Source organism: Procambarus clarkii, chromosome 56 (genome assembly GCF_040958095.1).
Source record: "Procambarus clarkii isolate CNS0578487 chromosome 56, FALCON_Pclarkii_2.0, whole genome shotgun sequence".
In the NCBI taxonomy this organism is placed as follows: domain Eukaryota; kingdom Metazoa; phylum Arthropoda; class Malacostraca; order Decapoda; family Cambaridae; genus Procambarus; species Procambarus clarkii.
In genome coordinates, this window is record NC_091205.1 from 8,399,496 (window position 1) to 8,426,462 (window position 26,967).

Sequence of the window (26,967 nt, forward strand, 5' to 3'; positions counted from 1 at the left end):
ATATGGAAAGAGTCTCACAGATGTATCTAAATATGGGAACAAACACTATTTGGTCACAGATCGTAGACATTTCCTGAAACATGCTCGAAACCCGTTCTTCAAGCGGAGTCTTTTGTTAAGTAAGGATCGTGTGATATGTACTATCAAGCAGAAGTCTCTCCTAGTCAACACTCCTACGTATCTGGGTTATTATATACTTCAAATTGCTAAGAGGCGACTCTATGAGTTCTGGTATGATGTTGTCAAACCTGCGTATGGCGATAAAGCGAGTCTGTTATATACAGACACAGACTCTTTCATCATTAAACTGGACTGTCAGGATGTGTTTGAAGAGTTGAATAAGTCTCCTCTCTTCGACTGTATGGATTTTAGTAATTTTAATGACACACATCCATCCTACTCTAAAGCGCGAGAAGGTGAACTAGGATTGCTCAAGTCTGAAATAGGCTCTAAGATTATTAACCAGTTAATTGCTCTCAGACCTAAAACATATTCGTTCACCACACATGATAGGGAGCACACTTGTAAGTGTAAGGGCGTACCATACCATCTACAAGAGAAACTCTCACATGACTCATTTCAACACACTCTTGAAACAAACACTTCAATCAGGTATGTGTCGAGATCTATACGCAACGTGCAAGGAAAGATTTGTACATGTCGCAGTACCTGCAGAGGATTGTCAGTATTTGACGATAAACGCTACATTTTAAGCCCCACACAGTCCCTAGCGTATGGTCATCCTGATATTCCCAATAACAATGATGATGATGAGATGGATGTAGAAGTGGGAGAGGAGGAGGAGATGGAAGAAGTGATTATGGAGGAGGAAGTAGAGCAAGCACAGAGACTCTACCCAATATTCCGTCCCTGGAGCAAACGCGATGCTGCAGCTCAGAAACTATTCAACCCTCGCTAGATTTTATGTTGTACAATTGTTAGGTAGTATTAAGATGGATGCCCCATATGACTAGAACTGTTTATACTAAATGAATAGGATGTTTAATATTATTGTTTGTGAACTGTAAGAACTATGTTTAGTTTTAAAAATAGAATGTTTAATATTATTGTTTGTGAACTGTAAGAACTATGTTTAGTTTTAAAAATAGAATGTTTAATAGTATTGTTTGTGAACTGTAAGAACTATGTTTAGTTTTAAAAATAGAATGTTTAATATTATTGTTTGTGAACTGTAAGAACTATGATTAGTTTTAAAAATGTTGTTGCTGTACATAAAATATTTGAATAAACACCTGTAAATGACTATGTTTGTATAAATACCACCTCAGTTCCTTAGTTTTTAGCAGTCTTAACGAAGCATTAATCATGGACAGTTCCTATGATATAATCCATGAGGAACATCTAGATATTTTCAGAGAACCATCTCGTGTTATTATTGCTGGTTATTCAAACAGCGGAAAATCCTACTTGTGCAGTAAACTTGTAAGGAAGTATCAACACAAGTTCTCCTCAATAATCATATGCGGAGGAGGTTACTCTGAATTACGATCAGATCCACAAATTAAAGGGAAGCTGATCGAGCATTCAACCATTATTGATCCTGAGGAAGAGCGAGTAGATAATGACTCGCATATCTTAGTAATCTATAATGACCTTTTTACAGAGTCTGCGAATTCAAAAATCGTATCAGACATGTTTACTAGGGGTCGACATTTCATGGTTTCCGTCATATTGATTACTGAAAATATATTTTTTCCTGGTAAATATTCGAGGAATATTAGTTTAAATGCTTCTCATTTCATATTGGTTAAATCACGAGACCTGTCACAAATTGAAACACTCGGACGACAAATATTTGGGAAAGTGGATTCAAAGAAATTTGTAGAGTTATATAAGCAAGTTATTAGCCAACCCTACGGCTATTTGCTAGTAGATCTGGGCTCGAACACTCCATCTACGATAACATTACGCGGTAATATTGTTCACGAACCGCCCTATGAGATAGTTTACCAATGGTGAGCAAGAAAGATGTACTGGAACGAGTATATAACGACCCCTCATCTAGCGGGGGGCTTGGAGGGGTACAGAGGTTGTATAAGGCCGCCAAATTAATTAACTCTAGTATAACTCTAGCCGATGTAAAGGACTATCTGAAAAGCTCTGACTCCTATACGTTGCATTATTTACAACCACATAAATTCCCTCGGCGTCGGGTGTTAAGCCCTAAACCACGACTATTTCAATCTATAGACTTGGCCGAGATGAGTTTATTGGACAAACATAATGATGGAGTGAAATATTTACTCGTATGTGTAGATATTTTCTCCAGGTACGCCCAAGTAGTACCCTTACGCGCTAAGGATGGGAAAAGTACCAGTAAAGCTCTGGCTTTAATTCTAGATTCACCTCATTCTCAGGGAGTGCACAAAATTAGTTCTGATCGAGGTGGAGAATTTTATAACGCCACTATGAAAAAAATGCTGGCAGCAAGGAAAGTACAGTTATATAGTGTATTTTCTCAGGAGACTAAAGCTTCAATCGCTGAGCGGTTCATACGTACTTTAAAAGGCAAACTTTACAAGTTTATGACGGCGCGCAACACTTTAAAATACATGCAGGCTCTACCAGATATTGTGAAAACATATAATTTAACTCCACACAGAGGATTGAAGGGGAAGACCCCTACGGAGGTGCACGCTCTATCCTCGCCCAGCGAACACGCCAAACAATTTGATTTAATGTATAAAAGTCCGAGCAAGTCAAAGAGAACTGTCATTCCTCGATTGAGTGTTGGTGATACAGTATGCATCACTCTATCTGATCGCATTTCCAAGTTTAAGAAAGGGTTTAAGCAGCAGAACACCCGAGAGATCTTTACAGTTACACGTATTGATCGGAGACAACACATCCCTTTATACTTTCTAAAAGATCTGAATGGGGAAGAAATTGATGGTGGCTTCTATAAACAAGAATTAACACCAACACATTTGCCTCAAACCTTTAATATTGAGAAGGTATTGGGACAACGCAGAGTCTCTGGCAAACTCCAGTATAAAGTTCGGTACGCAGGTTATGATCGATCATTCGATCAATGGATTGATGCTGCTGAGATATTACATTTATAATGAAGAAGCCCTTAGTTTATAAATACAAGGAATTGATCCAACTATTATCAAAACTTCAGTATTCCTCGAGAAAGCAGTTGATTGGAAAATTGAAGAAACCACATATAAATTGTTTATCAGAAATTTTTAATAACTTTTTAAAAAAAAAATTGCCCGTGCCTAACAAGGTCGTTAAAAAGTTGAAAAAATATAAATTGCTTATTCGGTCACTAGCCTGTAAGGGACCTTCTGTGATAACTAAGAAACGGATATTAACCAGCAAACGAGGAGGCAGTATTTTATCCATTATTTTACCAATTGCAGCTAGTGTAATTACACGGTTGTTCAGTAAGTAAAGTAAAATGAAAGTCTTTTATCTCATACCGCGTAAAATAGTGGACAACCGTAAAGCTGCACACAGCCCTGCTTACCCCACTGTGAGTAGGGAAATATGTGACTAGAACCGCGCGCGCCATCTGCCCAGGTGGCTCTCTTGAGAGCCAGCTGGGCAGGTGGCGCGCAGGTGTCTAGTCACAAAGGGTTTGGGGGGATTTTCCCGGAAGTTTGGCGCGTGTCGGACGCGTGTGAGCGTCCGGTGTTTGGGTATGTGGTGAGGAAAGATGGGAGGTCATGTTGTTGGGAGTGTAGGAGAGTATGTGGACTATGTGGTAGAGTAAGAAATACGAGGATATGAGTGGAATAAGAGAAAAGAGTAAATGAATATGTATGTGTGTTTGCCGTAGACTCGAAGCACTGCAATCTTAAAACTTATACAGTGCCCCACAGCTAAGTATATTCCTTTATGTGATGCATCGGGTAAAGAGTTTAGTAATAGCTGGGTGATTGACCGTTATGACGCACGATAACATCTAATACCAGGTGATTAAATTTTGTCACCTATAACTCTCAATTTCTTGAATATATAGATTCAGTAGTTAAATTAGTTGCTACTGTAAATATTTGTCTTGCAGCACGAGAGAAGAATTCTCCATGCTGCCTCCTCCCATGTTAATCCGTCTCATTCGTCAGCCGACCGAGTCCAGAGAATAAGAGGAACTTCCATGTCTTGTCTAAAGGAATCGTCATTAAGCTAAGACTTTATTTTCTTTCATGATTCTATTGCAATTTCTTATGTGCAGAATTCCTCAGGATTAATATGTGGTTTACTGTAACTCTCATTACTATGCTCATAATCTATGTTCCCATTTATGGTAATGGTATCAGTTTCAATATAATTTTTATAGGATTAGATTATTATTAATTGAATTAGTGAACGAACCACGCTAATTCCTGGACGTACTTACCTCCAGTAATAGCCCCCCAATGTAGGTGTTTGAGGGTTTGATTCATTTAATTATACAGCCCATTAATTATTTCTATGATCATATTCTCTAGTATTTTATCCATAGTTACTGGTTCATCTAGGAATTATCTAATGATCAGAAATTCTCAGTTTCCCTCTTTACTATAAAAGCGGGTGGTCCTTCGTAATTTAATTTACTACATTAATATTTAAATAATCAGATTCAAGCCCCAAATATCCCACAAACACAACATGGGAACTGTTCCTGCTCAGTGGTGAACACAACATGGGAGCTGTTCCCGCTCATTGGTGAACACACCATGGAAGCTGTTCCCGCTCAGTGGTGAACACATCATGGGAGCTGTTCCCGCTCAGTGGTGAACACACCATGGAAGCTGTTCCCGCTCAGTGGTGAACACATCATGGGAGCTGTTCCCGCTCAGTGGTGAACACACCATGGGAGCTGTTCCCGCTCAGTGGTGGACACACCATGGGAGCTGTTCCCCCTCAGTGGTGAACACATCATGGGAGCTGTTCCCGCTCAGTGGTGAACACACCATGGGAGCTGTTCCCGCTCAGTGTTGAACACACCATGGGAGCTGTTCCCCCTCAGTGGTGAACACACCATGGGAGCTGTTCCCGCTCAGTGGTGGACACACCATGGGAGCTGTTCCCTCTCAGTGGTGAACACACCATGGGAGCTGTTCCCTCTCAGTGGTGAACACACCATGGGAGCTGTTCCCTCTCAGTGGTGAACACACCATGGGAGCTGTTCCCGCTCAGTGGTGAACACACCATGGGAGCTGTTCCCGCTCAGTGGTGAACACACCATGGGAGCTGTTCCCTCTCAGTGGTGAACACACCATGGGAGCTGTTCCCTCTCTGTGGTGGACACACCATGGGAGCTGTTCCCGCTCAGTGGTGAACACAACATGGGAGCTGTTCCCGCTCAGTGGTGAACACACCATGGGAGCTGTTCCCGCTCAGTGGTGGACACACCATGGGAGCTGTTCCCGCTCAGTGGTGAACACACCATGGGAGCGGCGTTGATCTCTTAAGTTCTCTTGTCGTTTCTTGTATATTCTCTTCAGCATAATCTAGTCAACTTGTAATTCACAGTTATTTGCCTTCATATATGACTATATAGTAACTTCAGTTGTTCCTTTGGTTCGGATGCAATGCTATTTCATAGGTCTTTTCCCGATTCTCTCTTAATTTTTATGTGTTCTTTCCTAGCTATGTTCTCTGAATTTTGTCCCTTTCCCGCCTTCCTTTCGTTTTAGCTTCTTGGCATTGTCTATTAAACATGTAATGTCCTCTGAATTTTCTCCCTTATTGATCCATCATATTCTGGAATGTCTTCCCATTAAATTATGCCTCACGTTGCATATTGTCCAAGTACATCTTTGCTCTCATGTTGTTCTGTTTAATGAATATTTCTTTACCACTAAAACAGATTTGATCAGAAGAAGGAAAACTATCACGGTGTTCTCTACGAAATAGAGATAAAGTACTCAAAAAGTCATTTTAACGTGATGCATTAATAATATGGATGTGTTTCTTTTATGTATTTGAATGGAGAGTTGGTGGAAGAACTCCTATTCCACTCCGGAGTGTACGTAGGTAACGAGTAAAAACTTATCATTAAGACTTATCCTTGATATCACCTATATTCTTCAAGAATCCCTTGTGGAATCTGTTGAATCCCAGGTTATATTTCTCATTGTATATCGTGATTCAGTGGTTTAAGATGTTCGCTTGGAGTACCCATGGTGCAGGTTCGAATTCTCAGCATCGCTTCGATTGATTTTCTCACAGAGACAATGTGCTTAAGAAAACCACACATTACTTTCTCATTATTAGTTACATGAACTAACTGCTTTTCTATGGGAACAGTTTTCTATCGTCTTTTTTTGGTATATCTAAAAGATCCCTCAGGGTCTGCTTTGCTGGCCCCACTCTATGCACTTCGAATCTATTTCTATTCATGTCTCATTTTTTTAAACCGTTCTTGGTAGTATAATACAGTGATGATCTAGGTATCCTTCTGTTACGTACCCTTATTGGATACGTATATAAATATTAAATCATTTATTTTGTTCCATGCATCATTACTTGTATGTGCTTGTATATTATATTTTTGGTAACGATCATCTAGTTGGCCATACCGTGAGAAAGTTATATTTGTAATGATCATTTAGTTGGCAATACGGTGAGAAACATTTACTTCCTGCTATGTTGTGCAGTTGCCAGCAATTTCCTCTTTATTTATATATATATATATATATATATATATATATGCGAACAAGCCTGAATGGTCCCCAGGACATATGCAACTGAAAACTCGTTAATCTTAGTGATATATATATATATATATATATATATATATATATATATATATATATATATATATATATATATATATATATATTTATATATATATAACTGTATTATTATAAACTGCATTACTTCTGTTTATGCATGTAAATCTGATCAATCTTTAATTAAGTTAATTAATGATTACTTTATTCCCATTATATGGCTCCATTTAAGTAAAATTAATATTAGATAATATTGTCACTCAAAATGTTGTGAGGAAGCGAGGAGCGGCTCCCGCCGTGAGAATTTTAGTCAGTGGCTGGTAGACTCACTGAGGATGAACATCAAAGGAGGTTAAGTGGCTGTTATATATATATTTTGTTTTGCTGTAGTATATTAGTCTGTGGAGACATAATTTTATTTTGATTTACATATGATAGTGCCCATCTGTTGATTGATATATAATACTGATAATTACCTGAAATATTATTTTAATATACAAGGTATATTTTGTATGTGTAGTTAATTATCCTGGGGTGATTAATTCTAATTCTTGCATGTACGAACCATGGGTTTATACTGGTGACACACCTTGAGATTACAGCGACGTTCCATGTCCCTAGACAAAAATATCTTTGTCGCTGTTACGTGCCACGAGCAATAATGTACGGTTTGTAACACCTTCCTTTTTTTTAATACGAATATTTAAACCTTTCCAATTTAAAATAAAGTATTGAAATCCATTGGTCATCCATTGTAGGTCATTGTTATTGGACCAAATCAGTTTAAGTGGTATAATGTGTTTTTGGAACTTAACTAGAATTGTTTGAAATGATTTATATGTTCAATGGACAGTCCAATCCCTGCCACGTCACCCAGCTCCGGACACAATTCATATCCCATGGATAGCCCACCTCCCATGTTAAAGTCTGCCTAGTGTAGGTGTGACGGATATGGATTCTGCCAGCTGTCTTTGGTAGTGCTAAATTGAGTGCACGCTGACAGTTGAATTCTCCAGAATGTTGCATGAGTGCACAGATTATGTGCACGAGGTTAGGTACTGTTGATTCGAGACTGAAGTGTACCTTGTTGGGTATCTGTGGATAGCTCATGTCATCAGAAGATCAAAGGTATTTCAAGGGTCGTTGCATGCCTAGTCGTTTGTTAATAAGAGTGAGAAGATAGGGACAACACTAGTCATCGCCTCTGAGAGCCACCTACAACATGGGGGTCAGAGGGTACTTTTTCAAGCTTTCGGTCAAGGAAAGAGGAGCCAACCGACCAATGGACACAGGCCTAAGCCATTACATAGTCATAACGTCACGGCCTCTTTCCCATATGGAGGGAAAAAACATGATTGGGCTAGGCACCATGACTTGTGTCTGATTGGTCAGACTAATATACAGGTCAGAGAACGTTGGAAGAGAGCATTTAGCACGCCAACGTCGTTCTGTAGTCGGCAGCTGTCTAAGTCGGACGTGAAATTTGCGATATCAGCCACTAGCCACACTCAGCCGACCTCACCACCACCTGGTCCCTGGGGACACCACACTCAGCCGACCTCACCACCACCTGGTCCCTGGGGACACCACACTCACCCGACCTCACCACCACCTGGTCCCTGGGGACACCACACTCAGCCGACCTCACCACCACCTGGTCCCTGGGGACATCACACTCAGCCGACCTCACCACCACCTGGTCCCTGGGGACACCACACTCAGCCGACCTCACCACCACCTGGTCCCTGGGGACATCACACTCAGCCGACCTCACCACCACCTGGTCCCTGGGGACACCACACTCACCCGACCTCACCACCACCTGGTCCCTGGGGACACCACACTCAGCCGACCTCACCACCACCTGGTCTCTGGGGACATCACACTCAGCCGACCTCACCACCACCTGGTCCCTGGGGACACCACACTCACCCGACCTCACCACCACCTGGTCCCTGGGGACACCACACTCACCCGACCTCACCACCACCTGGTCCCTGGGGACATCACACTCACCCGACCTCACCACCACCTGGTCCCTGGGGACACCACACTCACCCGACCTCACCACCACCTGGTCCCTGGGGACACCACACTCACCCGACCTCAACTCCGCCTGCAGCTACCACCAAAACCACCGAGCTACCGGTATTTTTGCACCTTGCTTGCAAACTGGCGGGCAACGTCAACCTTTACGTCCACACCATCAACCGGCTTCTCACTGCAAATAGACTGCCGACAATGACTACCTGGCGACCTTCTCCCAGCTCCTCCAGCTGCCGGCCCCACAACCACTCTGGAACGGTCCGTCTAATTACCCAAAGCTACTCAATGCTACTCAAAGATTCCTAGCATTACATAAATAGTGAAGACCTATGATATATTTACTCACAATAATGTTGATGATCATTGTAGCACATGAACAAACATATTTTAACTCTGAAATAATATAATTTTATTACGAAATTAGACAAAACTAAGTGGCAGTTTTTTCAGGGATATTCCTGCGCGGGGCCCTAAGTCTCTGGACAGAGTCCACGGCACCGCTTCTGTGCCAGGTAAGTCCATTACGGTCTCACTATAGCCTGTGCTATTTGCCCCGCTCCTGTGCCAGGTAAGTTACGGGCTCACCATAGCACGTGCTACTTGGATCTTGTTCCGAGTAGCTGAATCTATAACAACAACAACAACTCTGGCTGGTCCACTAGATGTTGCTTGTTTCTGTTTTACTTGGGCGGAGTATGAGAAATTATGACTCGTATGGTCGCTTCAGTAATATTTTGCCCCATGTGTTTAACAACTACTTCTGCTCTGTTGAATCTAAGTTGAAATCTTAATGGGTTTGTAACTCTGTATTATGTTAGATAATGTTCCAGTGGTCTATGGCAGGTGATGCCACAGGAAACTGACGATCCAAGTGAAACTGTTGAGGCTTTGAATAATTGAATAATTAGATGGACCCAATTTCGTTATAAAGGTATATTATTATAGAGTAAAAATATATTTTTTCATTTTCTACATTCAGCATAGTGAATAAATATATCATAGTTCTTCATTACTTACATAATGCTAGGAAGCTTTGAGTAGCTTTGGGTAATGAGACGGACCCGTCTGGAGACAGGGACGCCACACACACTGGTTCCCCTTGCCAGCATCGACGACATCAAATCCGAAGACGACGACAGTCCACCCGTAACACCGACAACCGACTCCAGGAGGCGTTCTAGAGCCGACACCGATGTTGACGAGAATGGTTTTACAACCGACGACAACGACGAAGACGAGGACAACGACAAAAGGACCGACCATGTTCTCTACATTGCGTCCAGCGAGTTCAACGGTAAAACAAACTCCAGACGACAACCTGCCCACAAATGTAGCAGGATAATCAGCATGAAGAACATAACAAACACCCGTAACCCATGTATGTCAACACCACCTTCATGAACTCCTAGGGGTGACCTCACCATACTGTTGATAGAGTACCACGACCTGGAATTCGACTGCAAATTCCTAGACTGGGAATTCAGAGAGGTGCACTCAGCCACAGTGAGAGGGTATGTTAGCTGAGCTACAATTTTGCTATAATAGTAATAATGGAAGGTGTAGTAAAGAAACTGATGAATCAATGTGGAGCTCTGAGGACACAGTTAGATTCCCTGCGAAAGGTGCTATGATAGATGCAGGAGCTAAAACATATGAAATAACATCAAGAGGAAGCAAAGGGGAGAACAGTTGTGAAAAATCTCCGTCTTGGAATGTCGTAGACAAGGGTCTTAAGAAGACTCTGACAAGGTCACCTACAGATGTCCTAAGGACTTCTAACTCATTCGCCGTGTTGAAAGACGAGTGCTGTAGGATGCCTGCAGTTCGCTCGAAAGGGAAGGCAACGAAGGGAGCGCATGTACCTCTAGGTGCTCAAAAAGTAAAGGAAGAACCAAAGCGAATTTTGGTTGTGGGAGATTCCCAGGTGAGGTATTTGGATAGAACGTTTTGTGCCAGAATTAGGGGGGAGGGAACAGGTTAAGGGTTTGCTATCCGGGAGCTGGAATTGGTGATATTGTTAACAACATGAATGATATTATGGCTGGAAATGGGAACAAGCCCATTATATGTATCAATGCTGGTGGAAATGACGTAGGACGAGTTAGGAGTGAGCCAGTGATACAGAAGTTTAAGACAGCCATAGAATTAATTAGGAGCAAGAGAGGCATCCCGATCGTATGTAGCATTCCTCCAAGAAAGGGAGCAAGAAAGGAATGGTTCTCGAGAGTACTTGGTTTCAATTGCCGACTAAACAAATATTGCAAATCAAATGCAATATCATTCATAAATAACTGGGAACACTTCTATGAAAGAAATGACATGTATGCTCGGGATAGGGTGCATCTATCGAGGGCTGCGGTTGTTGTTGTTGCGAACTCGTTGGAACCTGTGGTTGGAAGGGGGTTGTTTGGGTTTAAACTGTTTGTAGATAGTGTATGGGAATTGACATGGAGAAAGGAGATAATGAAAGTGCGTGTTTGTGGGGTGAATAAATTTGCAAAATGAAAAGGGAAAGAGAAGAACCTCAAAATAAAAATACACTTAAGGTATATGACACGAACAGTAGGAGTATAAGAAACAAAGTAAACGATTTAAATGTTCTTGTCTGCACAGAAAAAATAGATATTATTGCACTTACCGAACATGGCTGAATATAGAAAATAAACAACTATTAGCTGAATATCATATAAACGGATTTACGTTATTTCATATAGATAGATATATTAAACGAGGAGGGGGAGTAGCCATATATGTTTGGGAAAATCTGAAATGAAGTCTCAAAGAGGGAATCAAAACTGAGCTACACACAGAAACTATCTGGCTAGAATTAAACGAAAAAACTAAAAATCTTATAATAGGAGTTATATACAGGCCACAAAACTTAGACAGAACGGAAGCAAAGCATCTATGATATGAAATATCTGGAGCCTCTAGGTCAAACAGTATTTGTGTCATGGGTGACTTTAATTTTAGTGGAATAAACTGGGTTAACAGAACAGGGAATAATGAAGCAGAAGATTTTCTAGAATTAATTGACGATTGCTTTCTTGAGCAACAAATTAAGGAACCAAAGCAGGAAAATAATATTTTAGACTTAGTGTTAACTAACAGGGAAACACAAATTAATGAAATTGGGAGTGAGCTGGGGATCAGTCATCACAAAGAAATCAGATTCAGCATAGAATGGAATAGATTTGTAGGAGAAAATTCTGTTAAAGTGTCATATTTTCGAAAAACGCATTTTAAAGGTCTATGAAAAGTTTGGGGTAAAATAGATTGGAAAGTCCTGGGCCAGGGCGGGTGGGCTGGTCTTGGAGAGACGTGAACCCAGCGATGGGTGATGTTAAAAGGGATTTCGATGCGGATTCAAAATATAACTTATTTAAATTTTTCTAAGTAAAAGCACAGGAACGTAGTATAACATACAAATTGAATAGATCGAATAATAATGACCCGAAATAAAAACCAACGGATTTTAAGAACCTTATAGGTAGAAAGAGAGCTAGAAATTGGGATGTCAGTTTAAAACAAGAATTTGTCCAACTGGTTAGAAATTTAAAAAAAAGAGATGAGGAGGGAAAAAAGAAACTATAAAATTTGCATAGCAAGGCAAGCACAAATCATAATGTTTTTTTTTCAGTAATATCGAACAAAGATTAGAGGAAGGATAGGTCAATTAAAAACGGAGACAGGTCAGATAACTGATAATGACGAAGAGATGTGTAGTATTTTTAACAAATGTTTTATCTCTGTATTTACTAAAAAAGAACTGAACATTATGCCTTCAGCCGAATAAGTATATGTGGGTGGGAAAGAGGACAGGTTGACTAGTTTAGCAATTACCAGGGAGGATGTTATTAAAAAATAGTGAAACTCAAGGCAAACAAATCCCCAGGGCCGAACGAAGTGTTTGCCAGGGAATGTTAAAAATGCAAAGAGGTGTTTTGCGAGCCATTGTCTACCATATTTAATAAATAATTAGAGTCAGGCAGAGTGCCAGAATCGTAGAAGGTTGCTATTGTGGTACCAAGTTTCAAGAAAGGTGATAGATCATGATGCAAAAATCGTAAGGAAATTAACACCGATGAAGACTCACTATCACTTCAAGTTGATCTAAATACGGTTTTGAAATGGTCAAAAGATTGGCAGATGCTGTTTAATGCTGATTAATGTAAAGTTCTGAGGCTTGGTAATGATGATAGAGTTACTAGATTTAAAATAAGTGCAGTCACTTCACGAAATAACACTCCACAAAATTGGTGGGTGACCGTGAGCTGCTGTGAGGCTGGGTGAGGGGGTCGTGAGCTGCTGTGAGGCTGGGTGAGGGGGTCGTGAGCTGCTGTGAGGCTGGGTGAAGGGGTCGTGAGCTGCTGTGAGGCTGGGTGAGGGGGTCGTGAGCTGCTGTGAGGCTGGATGAGGCGGTCGTGAGCACATGGTGGGTCACCGCAGCCAGTCTTTGACTGGCAATGAATTGTTCAATAATTTATTACACTAGTACCAGTGTATTTAATTAATCCACCGGTTAAATCTGGTTCATCCAATATAAAGACTACCAAATAATCTGACATCCGGTGTGAAGATGACCATATAACACGGGGAGCCGACTCCTGAGAGTCCCTTCCCCATGTTATTTTATTGAGAGTCGGTATTTATTTTATTGAGAGTCGGTATTTATTTTATTGAGAGTCGGTATTTACTTTATTGAGAGTCGGTATTTATTTTATTGAGAGTCGGTATTTATTTTATTGAGAGTCGGTATTTATTTTATTGAGAGTCGGTATTTATTTTATTGAGAGTCGGTATTTATTTTATTGAAAGTCGGTATTTATTTTATTGAGAGTCGGTATTTATTTTATTGAAAGTCGGTATTTATTTTATTGAAAGTCGGTATTTATTTAATTTAAATGAATTTATAGTGTTCATATTTATGTTACTTTATATATTTTTATAGAAATTTGTATGATGTTTAGTGGACTATTTCTGCAATATTCTCACAAATCGACTCCTTGCACCTTAAGGGGGAGGGGGTATATTAAATTTACATATATGCAGCCAATCAAACTACAGCATTTTAAACTACATATATTAGTAATAATAATTTAAAGATCTTATCTTATTGTATGGTAGGTTTAGTCCACCAGGTATGAACAAGGATGTTGACACCAAATAATCCTCAGTTGAGACTAGCATCCACCACCCATGTACTGATGAACCAAGATTAATTCTTGCTTTCTCTTCTATACCTGTTAAACTAAAAAGACACATGCTGTGAAGCAGGAATCCTATATATGACAGCTATATCAGAGAAAATACTGTATATTATATAAGATAAGGACCGATGAGTAATTACATGTGTTGAATCGTTGTCTCTCGTGCTAACCGGTCCACCCTATATCTACCTAACATTAACTGGCCAGAAAATGACCAGATAAAAAAATGGGTTTCGGTAATACACTTCCCTTGTTTAGATGTTGACTGCATGTTGATGATGGAAGAAGCACTAATTTGATCTCCATAACACTTCGTCCAAGGGAGGATTATAGGAGCTAAACTCGCTCCAACAACTTTGGTGTAACAATGGCTGACCTTTCTCCACTACTGATGCTCTGGCTGTCTTGTCCAGATGTCAGCAAGTTGTAGAAAGGTCACATTTACTCTATTTTGGTAGTGATAATTAAGTTAATTCAAGTAAGATGTTTTTATGATGTTAAAAGTCCAAAGACTGTTGTATTAAGAATAATTCCCAACAGAATAGCTGGTGAGTTAATAGCCCTATGTGGCAATGATATCTCGTTTCTATTGACGAAAAATTCCACTGCTCCGCATCTTCTATGGTGAATTTATATATATACAACACAGCAGCAATATTATCTACATATTGTATTTAATATTAGTAAATGGTGTTGGGTTTTCTGACAAATGTAATTTAAGCTTTGCCAATCTTTCTTCATATGACAGGTTTCTGATTTGCGGGAATAGCTATGTCATCCTACGCTTGATGCGTTCTAGTTAATTTATATATGTATTCAATAGTATTGCAACCAAAACTGAACTGCATAATCTAAATGAGGCTTAACAAGAGCAAGATATAGCTGAAGAACAACACCAGTTGTATTATCACTAACGCTTCAGTAAATATATCCCAGTGTCCTATTTGCATTATTATGAACATTTATGGATTGATTTTTTGGTTTTAAATTCTTACTAATCATAACTCCCAGATCCTTTTTGCAGTCCGACTTCAAAATCTCAACACAATCTAGCTCATATATTGAAACTCTATCATCATTACCTAGCCTCAAAACCTTAATTTTGTCAGCAATAAGCTGCATGTGCCAATCTTTTGACCATTTCAAAACCATATTCAGATCGTCTTGAAGTGACAGTGAGTCTTTTTCCCTGTTTATTTCCATCCCGATTTTTTTTATCATCGGCAAATTTGCAAATATTGCTGCTCAAACCTGAATCTAAAATATTTATATATATATTATAAATAACAGAGGTCCCAGAACAGATCCTTGAGGCCCTCCTCTTACAACATTTTCCCTCTCTAATTTAACTCCATTTATGCTAACTCATTGTTTCCTTTGGGGTAGCCATGCCCTAATCCAACATAATATAGCACCCTCAATACCGTGAGCCTTTATTTTTTTAATCAATCTTTCATGTAGCACTGTATCAAAAGCTTTGCTAAAGTCAAGGTACACAACATCACAAACCTTACAACTCTCAACTGCCTCAACTATGCTGGAATAAAATTATTGCAAATTTGTTAAACATGAACGGCCATCTGTAAAACCATGTCCTGAATCAATCATTAATCTATGTTTTTCAAGATGAAGACGAATGGTATTTGCAATTATCGATTCAAGCAACTTTCCCACAGTAGACGTTAAGCTCAGTGGCCGATAGTTTGATGCTAGTGATCTATCTCCTTTCTTGAAAATTGGTACCACAATAGCAACATTCCACGACTCTGTCACTCTGCCTGACTAATGATTTATTAATTATTATAGACAACGGCTCGCAAAGCTCCTCTTTACATTCTCACTCTATGACTATGAGGCAGTCACAGTGAGATGCTGTCAATCACAGTGAGAGGGGGTGTTAGCTGGAGCTCCAATTTCCTTGATACTGAAAATGGAAGGTGTAGTGAGTGAACTGGTGCTAGTGATGGAGCTATGTGAAGCTCTGAGGGCGGAGTAGGATTCCATGCGGGAGGAGCTAATACAGATGCAGGAGGTAAAACAGACGAAATAACGTCAAGAGGAAGCAAATGAGGAGAGCAGCAGTAGAAAATCGACGTCTTGGAAAGTCGTAATGGACAGTGGGTCTTAAGAAGACTCTGACAAAGCCGCATACAGATGTCGTAGACACTTCCAACCCATTCGTAGTGCTGGAAGACGAATGTTGTAGGGAGACTGCAGATCGCTCGAAAGGCAGGACAACGAACTGAGCGCAGGACCCTCAAGGTGCTCACAAAGTAAGGAAAGTAGTTAAGCAAATTTAGATCGTTGGAGAGTCTCAGATGAGGTATCTGGATAGAGCTTATTGTGCCACAGATAAAGGGAATTGGTAAAGGGTTTGCTATCTGGGAGTAGGAGTTGGTGATATAGTAAACAACAGGATTGATATTATGGCTGGAAATGGAAAAAAATACTCAAATTGTATGTAGCACCCCCAATACCGTGAGCCTCTACCTTTTCAATCAGTCTTTCATGTAACACTTTATCCAAAGCTTTGCTAAAGTCAAGGTATACAACATCACTATCAACTGCCCCAACTATTCTGGAATAAAATGACAGCATATTTGTTAAACATGAACGGCCATTTCTAAAACCATGATGTGAATCATTTATTAATTTAGGTGCAAGGAAGGCATCCCGATCATATGTGGCATTCCTCCATGAAAGGAAGTTGGAAATGAATGGTTGAAGATAGCACTTTGTGTCAATTGCCGACTGGACAAATATTATAAATAAATGCAACATCATTCATTGATAACTGGGAACACTTCAATGGAATGAATGATATGAGTGTTCGGGATGGGATTGTTGCTGTAGCCAACTAGTTGGAACCTGTGGTTGGAGGGGTTTGTTTGGGTTTAAACTCTTAGTAGATAGTGGTATGGGTATTGATATGGAGAATGGAGGCAATAAAAGTATGAGTTGGTGCGGGGAAAAAAATGGCAAAATGAACAGGGAAGGAGAAGGTCCTCAAAATAACAATAATCCAAGGGGGGTATATTACACGAACAGTAGGAGTCTATGAAACAAAATAAACGATTTAAATGCTCTTGTTTGCACAGAAACAATATATATTGTTTCTTTTACCGAAACATGGATTAATGTTGAAAACAGAGAACTATTAGCTGAATATCAGCTAATAGTTTAAACAGATTTAAACTATTTCACACGGATAGAAATATTAGACAAGGAAGCGAAGTAGCCATATATATATATATATATATATATATATATATATATATATAGCCATATATATATATATATATATATATATATATATATATATATATATATATATATATATATATATATATATATATATATATATATATATATCCAATCCCGTCTACCGGATAGCAAACCCTAAACCTGTTCCCCCCTGTCTCTTGTACAAAATGCTCTATACAAATACTCACCTGTGATGAGGTATTTGGTCCTGTTCATGTGCACGTTCCTGTGCTGCTTTGCTTAGAATATTTTTAAATAAGTTATATTTTGAATCCACATCAAAATCCCTTTTTACGTCACCCATCGCTGGGTTCACGTCTCGCTCTAAGACCAACCCATCCTCCCATGCCCAAGACTTTCCAACCAATTTCACCCCCAAAAAATTATTAGACCATTAAAACCAGCTTTTCGGAAATCTAGTACTTTAACCGAAGTTTCTCCTTCAAATCTATTCCATTCTATGCTAAATCTGATTAGTTTGCGATCACTGTTTCCCTAGCTCGCTCCCTATTTCGATGTCATTAACTTGTGTCTCCTTGTTTGTTAACACTAAGTCTAAAATATTATTTTCCTGCATTGATTCCTTAATGTGTTGCTTAAGGAAGCAATCGCCAATTAATTCTAGAAAATCGTCTGCTTCATTATTCTCATTCTGCTTCATTGTTCTGTTAAGCTAGTTTATTCCACTAAAATTGAAAATTGAACAAAATTTAAAATTTTGCTTCCATTTTAAGTTTTGTGGCCTGTATATAACTCCTATTATAAGATTTTTATCTTTTTCGTTTAATTCTAGCCAAATAGTTTCTGTGTGTGGCGCCGTTTTGATTCCTTGTTTGAGACTTCATTTCAAATTTTCCCTTAATATATGGCTATTCCCCCTTCTAGCCTAATATATCTTTCAGTGTGAAATAGTTTAAATCCGTTAATTTGAGATTCAGCTAATAGTTCTCTGTTTTCTGCATACAGCCATGTTTCGGTAAATGCAATAGTATCTATTGTTTCTGTGCAAACATGAGCATTTAAATCGTTTATTTTGTTTCTTAGACTTCTACTGTTCGTGTAATATACCTTAAGTGTATTGCTATTTTGGGGCCCTTCTCTTTCCCTGTTCATTTTGCCATTTTCCCACATCAACACATACTTTTATTGCTTCCTTTCTCCATATTATTTCCCATACCACTATCTACTAACAGTCTGAACCCAAACAAACCACTCCAACCACAGATTCCAATGATTTGGCAACGGCAATAACCCCAGCCCTAGATAAATGCTCCACCCCGGGCATACATGTCATTTCTTCAATAGAAGGGTTCCCAGTTATCAATGAATGATATTGCATTAAAGATGACGGTGACTTAGTTGTGCTTGGACAGAAATGATGTTGTTTTAGTCTTACCATGGACAGAAATGATGGTGCATTAGATTTTGTTATGGAAGGACATGATGGTGGTTTAGTTTAGTCCAGGACAAAGATGTTGTTAGTCTAATTTTTATGGACAGAGATGATAGGGTTAGTATGATTTCGTCCAAGGATAATAGTGGTCTTGTGTTATCATGAATAAATATATCTATGTTTTTTTATAATCGTTGACGAAGATGAGAGCAGTTGAGCATTATCGTGAGTAAAGATGACATCTGGTTTTAGCTGAAACAGAGAGATTTTAGTATTTTAAAGTTTCGAATGGATATCCTTTGTTTATCATTGTAGGGAAATGGTAAAAGTGATGCTTGATAAAGACCCCAGCGGCAGAGACTCACCGTTGTTGTATATGAGGGAGGAGTCTGGGCGGACGAGGAGGTGGAAGACCAGGGAGAGCAGGAGTAGGGTACAGCCCATCCCCATCCAAACCCACCTGCTGAAGGGGTACACTAGCGATTGCCAACGGGGCGCTGGTGGGGGCACCTGTACACATCATACAACGTAACTAAGGCAATAGATTAGACTTTATAACAACATTTCGATTGTCAACTTAAATGTTTATCGAAAGAAGAGAAAGTTCCACTAATGCTCCTGGCAGTCCATATTAGTAGCTGTTGCATAAAATATGTATCAAACTTTCCCATAAGACGCTATGGCGTTTAAAATCATAAACTAGAAATACTGTGCTCCTTGAATATGGGATAATGTCTTCTCGAAATTATCAATAAATGAGTGAACTTTGATAGAAATCTGAAGGAAAACCTTCATTTACCTAAAAATGTGGCAGCTGATGCTGCAACCCGACTTTTATAGTATGTTTATTATAGGTTCTCCATAGTATGTTTCTCACATAACGCTCCTAGTGATCACCGACAGGGTTACTAACCCATGGAACGGCCTACCCACCGAAGCCGTAACCGTATTGAGTTTCAAAATATACTCGGAAAAGATCATCAAGGCAAATGGGGGACCTTCGACAAGCCACTGGATTCCTGTCCTCGTCGAGGCCACTAAGGATAATGGCCCTCAGGTAAAGTTTGAATAATTAAGAATGAGAATCCACAATCGACTTGAGAATAGTCCAGGACGGACCGAAACGTTGTCGTCCCTTCACTTCTTAGTGTGTCGTTTGGTCAACATATTTCAGCCACGTTATTGTGACTCCTCGTCTACATTTGAATAATTGAATTCATAATTCAGAACTGAATTATTAAATCAGGCCCATGGCTGCTAAATTTCATAGTATCCCTATGAAACGGTTATTTGTAATAACCATGCACCAACCCATCCTCACATCCCTGTACGACGTGCCATAGTACACGTCCCATTGTATCCGTCACATCGCCGTTGACAGCAGAAAAGTCTATTTGCTAAAATTTTGATCATAATTGTATTTTTCCAGTCCCACTTCTGGTGTGAAATTTATGTATCATTTTCCATACTATTCGAATATTAGGCATCAGCTACATCCTATTGAAGGCACTTAGTTTAGTTCTGAGAAATCTTGGCAGTTCTCAGTAAATTATAATAATTATTATATCAATTAGTATCTGTAATTATTTCAAATGGCGCCAAGTTATAATATATACAATAGAATATGCTTTATAAAATCAGAAAAAATGAATCGTACACTATGTACTATAGAAAATGTTTTGATAAGGTAAACTACTACCCACTTGATGGGTTTTAGTTTAGTTCATTTATTATGCACCCCATACCCATCTTGTGGGCGGCAGTGGAAAGAGTTACAGAGGCACATAATGGGCTCAGGATTGAGCCCCACAATTCATTTAGCTGAGTAAGTTACAATCTTGATGAGCTAGTTACAAAATTCAATGCACATCGTCACATCAGCAATGGGTTCGAGGCCGACCACAAGTACAGTTTCTAATTTAAGCCACTGACATATATGGAGAGCTAGTGTCACAACTGATAAGTTTATCCTATACACTGCCCATCTAATGGGCAGCGGAAGATAGGTTATAATCACTCAGATACTACCTAAAGTTAGCAAACTGGGGATATTTGGCCAAGACTTCTGGCAGCAGATAATTTTGAATTAATTATTTACACATCTCTTGAACATTTGTTATAGAACTGTCTCTGAATTCACGTATCATTTCGCACTCTATCACATAGTGACGGAGGGCGTGCGAATAATTTTGTTGACACAGTTTACATTTGGTCAAGTCTACATCAGCAGATAATAGAATTCCCAGAGATACTTGTAACCGAGTCTAAGCCTAGCTGTAGTAACATCTAGAAGTCTTCTGATTTTATTGGATGAACCATACATGTGTGGCTCCTCTTGCATGATAGTATGATGATAGATGGAATTTCTGGTGTCGATTTCACTTTGCCTCAGATCTACAAGATTTTGTTGAAGTTCTTGGTGTACTACTGCTCTCAAACTGCTTATTGACAATGTAAGGTTATACTTAATTTCTCCTTTAAAGGTAGATTCTTTGGCTATCTCATCTGTTACGACCCTGGGTTCCTATATGGAAACCAGAGGTCAAATTGAGTTCCAAATAGTTGTGTAAGAGGGATATCTAGTTAACAATAACGTTTATATTCAAAGCTCTCATACCTGATGCAGATTTGTCTCAGTCTTTCTTGCCAGACATAAGATGAACCTTGCTACTCACAGATTAATCAGAATCTGGGCTTGTTGACTATTAAATATAATATTGAACTAGTTATCAGCTATTCCTAGAACTGTTAACGTAACTAGTAATGAATGTCCGTGAAGACTTATAATGTTTATGGCTGTACGATCAGCTAGGCTCCCTTCCCGGCAGCGTTTTTAAGAGAGCGGAGGAGGCTGTGCTCGCTCTCTCTAGTTCTGGCTGTTGTGGTGTACACACTCATCCTCGTGGACTTCATTCTCTTCCTCCTTCTCCCTTTCCCTTACCTTATTCTCCATTTATTATCTAAGATAAGTATTATACTGTGGTAATGTGTTCTGGCAAATTGTGTTGTTAAATTCTTGTGTAGCCTAAGCTAGTGTTTATATCCCTAAGATTACTCTAGGGTGTTTTAGTGAAACAACGTGTGCTCAAGTTTTACCAGGCTACCTAGAGCCTTACTAGTATCCCTCCCTAAGTAGTCTTTACCCTAGTTGCAATTGTAAACCATGCATCCTGTCTATGTGGACCAAGGTGTTTAACGTAAGTTAGAGTGGTAAAGAGATTTACTGCATTAATGTATATATGGGTGTTATTAGAGGGTTTAATAAATAAGTTAGTTTATGAGAAGTATCAATTCATCCTGTGGAAGTGGTGTAGATGATTAGACAGCAGACCTGTAATTTAAAACATAGAATCATTTCTAGGAACCTTAGTTCCTTGGGGGTCGAGCCTATCTATCCCACTATTTTTGATACATCTTGATTCTAGCCATTGGCCCTTCTAAGTACAATCACATACCCCCCATAACAAGTGGTTGGCCTGACCGGGAGCTGAAATTTTTATATACAAATTGTAAAAAATTTAGATTTTTGAGTGCCGAAACTAAATTTCTTGCATTCCGTAGAATGGTTGTGTGGTAGCCTAGGGTTCATCTCAACTAGCAAAGGATACATCTTGCACTGACTGGACATCCAACTGGATCTCTTCACGATTGAGGTGAGTGTGGACTTATAATTAGGACCGTGCAAATTTTTTGTATTTTTTTCAATTTTTATTGTTATTTTTTACTTTTGGCCAGTATCTAGATTAATTAGGGATGGCGGCTAAATTGCAGGAACTGGCAAAGACACCTTCAGTGGTAGAGATTAAGAAACTAACCAAATCTAACTTAGTATTGTTTGGCCATGAATTTGGTCTTGAGTTAAATGACACTGATAAAAAGTGGACCTTGGTGAATGAAATCTTACAACATTGCATAGACCAAGAACTATTGCCATGTGATACAACTTTATGCCAGCCCAGCCAAGCTGAAAGTGCAGCTCGTAGAGGCAGAGAGGTAGCACTAGAATTAGCGAATATAAGACTGGAGGAGCAAAGGCTTAAAACTTAGGAGGCAAGAATTAGGGGCAACGCCAATGTACCACCACCTGCCTGGGATTCAAACCTCAGGCATTATGATAAAAAGTATAACCTGCCTAAATTTTCAGAGCCAGACCCTGAAAGGTTTTTCAACCATTTTTAGAGACTGGCCATGTCTATGAACTGGCCAGAGGAAGAGTGGGTGAAAATCTTGCAGGGGCGGCTTAGAGGTAAATCCCAAGATATTTTCATAAACATGCCCGACTGCGATTGTTTTAATTAAGTAAAGTCAGGGAACGGATTTTGAGGGCATATGAAATTATGCCTGAAGCTCACCGCCAAGCTTATCGCAACCTTCGGCCTACTCACAACCAACGTCTCACTGAATTTGCTATTGATCAAATAAAATTGTTTGAAAAAGGATTCGCTCGGCCAAAGCCGAAACAAACGAGGCACTCAAGAATTTAGTTTTAATGGAGGGTTTATAGATAATATGCCAGAGCCGGTAGCACGGTTTTTACGAGAAAGGACGGAGGTAGAAACTAATATTATGGATTTGGCCAAGATGACAGAAAACTACCAGTTGGTCGGCAAAAGGCCCAATAAAAATAGTTATAGCCCAATTATTAACAAATCTTATACCCACAGCCAGTCCAGACCAGCCCATTCTAACCCTGTAACTAATGCACCTTTTTTTCAGACAAAACTAACCCTGTTAAATTGTCTAACTCCACGGCACCTAAGGCTGAACCAAAGGGAAATTCTGTTAGTAATGTCTCTTCTCCCCAATGATTCTGTGGTCATTGTAAACGTTCAAACCATATTACTAGCCATTGTATTTACCTAATTGTGTTTGCAGGGCATTGCCAAAAGCTTTGCTCTTTCGGCCCGCCTCTCAACTGTCAATCGACTCTCTACTAACTACTTTTTTTCCCACCACACACACACACACACCCCAGGAAGCAGCCCGTGACAGCTGTCTAACTTCCAGGTACCTACTTACTGTTAGGTAACAGGGTCATTCAGGGTGAAAGAAACTTTGCCCATTTGTTTCTGCCTGGTGCGGGAATCGAACCAGCGACACAGAATTACGAGTCCTGCACGGTATCCACCAGGCTACCAGGCCCGTACCATCGTTGGCAACTGTACCCAGAAAAAAAGACCCAATTCTCCTGTTGTGACACAAGGCTTGGGGACTTCTGAAGAGTAAGGGAGTAAGACCTGTAACCCACAGTGGCTGGACCTGCTTACTTCATTCTTGTCGAAGGGGAGGATTTTGTTTTCTGAGGGTTCTTCCTGGAAGGACGTGGTGATCATAATAGACACCGGTGCCATCCAGACTTAAATTTTGGAGAGTGTGTTGCAAGGTGCCAACACTCTCGACACTGGAGAGGTGGTACTGGTCGAGGGTGTCACTAGTGATACTCGAGCAGTACCCCTCCATAAGGTAACCCTGGAATCTGATTTCCACAAGGGTGTTTGTACAGTCGGAGTCACTTCTTACCTACCTTTCCCTAATGTTGATGTAATATTGGGTAATAATTTAGCAGGGGATAAGGTAGGGGACTCCAGACTGCCTATTATGTTGCCTATCCCTAAGGTTTCCCTGGATCTACCCACCACAGAGGATAATGTTGTGTACCCTGCGTGTGCGGTGACCAGGTCTATAGGACTTAAATGTAAGGGCAGCCCTGTGGTTGCCAAGGTGGTAAATCCCGAGGCCACGAGAAACTTTCTGAGTGGTGAAAACAGAGTGGACCTTGCAGACACGTTCATGCCCCGAATCGATGACGAGACCAAGCACATTGTGGAGCGCCTACCATCACTTCCTACCGATAATAGTGAGGAGGTGGAGGAGAACCCTGTTGAGTCTCGGCCAGTGGCATCTGACTAAGACATGGATGCCTCCTTAAGTGACTTACAGAAGGCTGACCCCAGTCTTGCAGAATGTCACGATGTAGCTCTCTCTAAGGAGGAAATTGTAGATGCAGCAACTGGGTACTATTACGAGGATCAGATTTTGATGAGAAAACGGAGACTACAGAGTTTTCTCTTGTCAAATGAGTGGGAGATAGTCCACCAGGTTATGTTGCCTACCTGCTATAGAGAGAAAGTTTTGGCAGCTGCTCATGTTGACCCTATGGGGGGACACGAAGGCATTAATGTCACCTATAATAAAAATTTTAAATATATCTACTGGCCTAAGCTGAAAAGCGATGTGGCAAAATTTTGTAACTCTTCTATCCCTTGTCAGCTTGTTAGGAAACCAAACCAGACACCACCTAAAGCTCCTCTAAGGCCAATTGTCATGCCGGAGGAACCATTTTCTCATGTGGCAATGGACTGTGTTGGTCCATTGCCTAGAACTAAGTCTGATAATATTTACCTAATTACGATGATGTGTATCACAACCCGTTACCCTGAGGTTTTTGCTGTAAGGAACATCCGAGTAAAGACTGTTGTTGCTCATATGGTGCAATTTTGTTCCACTTTTGGACTGCCTCGGATCGTGCAAACCAACAATGGTACTAATTTTAAGTCTGATATTTTTTAGCAATTCTGTAAGGACCATGGAATAACTCCTAAGGTTTCTAGACCATACCATCCACAGAGTCAGGGGGTAACTGAGCGGTTCCATGAAATGTTGCAGACATCGTGTGAGAATTTACAAAGATTTTGGGATGAGAACCTACCTCATGTTCTTGTTTGCTGTTTGAGAGGGATTACAAAGTTCACTGGGTTGTTCTCCTTTTGAGTTAATCTTTGGATATAAGGTCCATGGACCCTTGCAAATGTTACAGGAGAATCTGTTATGTAACGTAACATTGACCGAAGGTTCGGCTTTCTTTGCGCAACACCATCAAAGACTTAGTGACTGCAAGGTGGCTGCATTAAAATATCTTGGGAAGGCCCAAGAAAGTATGAAAGAATGACACGATGCTAAAGCTAAGTTGAGGGTGTTTCAACCTGGTGACCCTGTCCTGGTATTAAAGCCTCGACTGGGGAACACTAAGTCTCACAAGTACGAAGGCCACTATATTGTGAGAAAAGGTTGGGGACCTCACCTACAAAGTAAGGCACTCTGACATGCATAACTAGGTGATGCTTGTACACTTGAATTGTCTGAAGAAGTTCCTGGGCCCCAGGCCATCGCTCTAACCAATGTTTCCTTTTCCAGTGAGGGAGGGGATAATTGTTCTGACCCAACTAATCTCATTCTCAATATTTATAGTTCTGTGAATGCTGTGGAGAAGAGACTGTCCTATTTGTAGATGGCCCAACGTGAAGAGGTGCAGTCGCTACTTGACGAATTCTCCAGTCTGTTCAGGGAAGGTCCCGACCCAGAATGATGCCATCTACCATGATATCAAGTTGACGGACTACACCCCAATTCGTCTTCAACCCTATCGGATGAGTTCGAAAAAAAGGCCATCGTGCGGAACGAAGTCGACTTCCTGCTCCAGCACGGCCTCATCTGGCCGAGCCAGGGCTCTTGGTGCTCGCCCTGCCTTTTGGTCCCCAAACCAGACGGCTCCTGGCGATTATGCACTGACTATCGGCAGCTCAACAAGGTGACCATCATGGATGCCTATCCACTGCCCCTCCTAGAAGACTGCATCGATGATATCGGGACTGCCACTTACGTATCAAAATTCGATCTCTCGAAGGGATACTATCAGATTCCACTCACCGAACGTGCCAAGGAACTAACTAAGTTCGTAACACCCGATGGTGTCTTCGAGTATCAAGTGTTACCGTTCGGATTGCATAATGCCCCTGCAACGTTCCAGAGGCTAATGAACTCTCTGCTCGCCAAGGTGCCAAATTGTCAGGCGTATTTAGATGACATTGTGCTTTTTGATAGAAATTGGGCTGACCACATAGCTAGGTTATGCCAGTTGTTTGTAGTTTTGAAAAGTGCAAATCTAACTTTAAATGCAAAAAAGTGTCATTTTGGCCAAAGCACAGTGATGTACCTCAGTTATGAAGTGGGCCAAGGAAAAGTGTTACCTCGGCAAGATAAAATCAGTGCCATTCTGGAGTATCTAGTGCTCCAGTCAAAAAAGCAACTTCAACGGTTTATCAGTATGTGTGCGTACTACTGTCGCTTTTGTCAGAACTTTTCCAGTGTCGCCACTCCTCTCACGGACTTGTTGCAAAAGGCCGTTAAATTTAAGTGGTGAACAGACTGTGCAGAGGCTTTTAAAAACTTGAAATTGATCTTAGCTTCCGCCTCAGTTCTCGCTAGTCCAAGGTTCGACAGACCGTTTAAAATTCACGTTGACGCGTCTGACTCGGGTGCTGGTGCAGTGTTGTTGCAAACTGGGGATGATTGAGTGGACCATCTT

The 26,967-nt window shown here is 40.3% G+C and overlaps 1 protein-coding gene across 1 annotated transcript in view; it reads right to left on the bottom strand.

Moving 5' to 3' along the window:
- Positions 1-26,967, bottom strand: part of LOC123770955 (glutamate receptor-like) — a 289,684-nt gene that overhangs the window by 224,801 nt on the left and 37,916 nt on the right. The window contains exon 4 of the mRNA XM_069305712.1: positions 18,968-19,112. Coding sequence (XP_069161813.1) covers positions 18,968-19,112 — 145 coding nt within the window. The remainder of the gene's footprint in view (positions 1-18,967; positions 19,113-26,967) is intronic.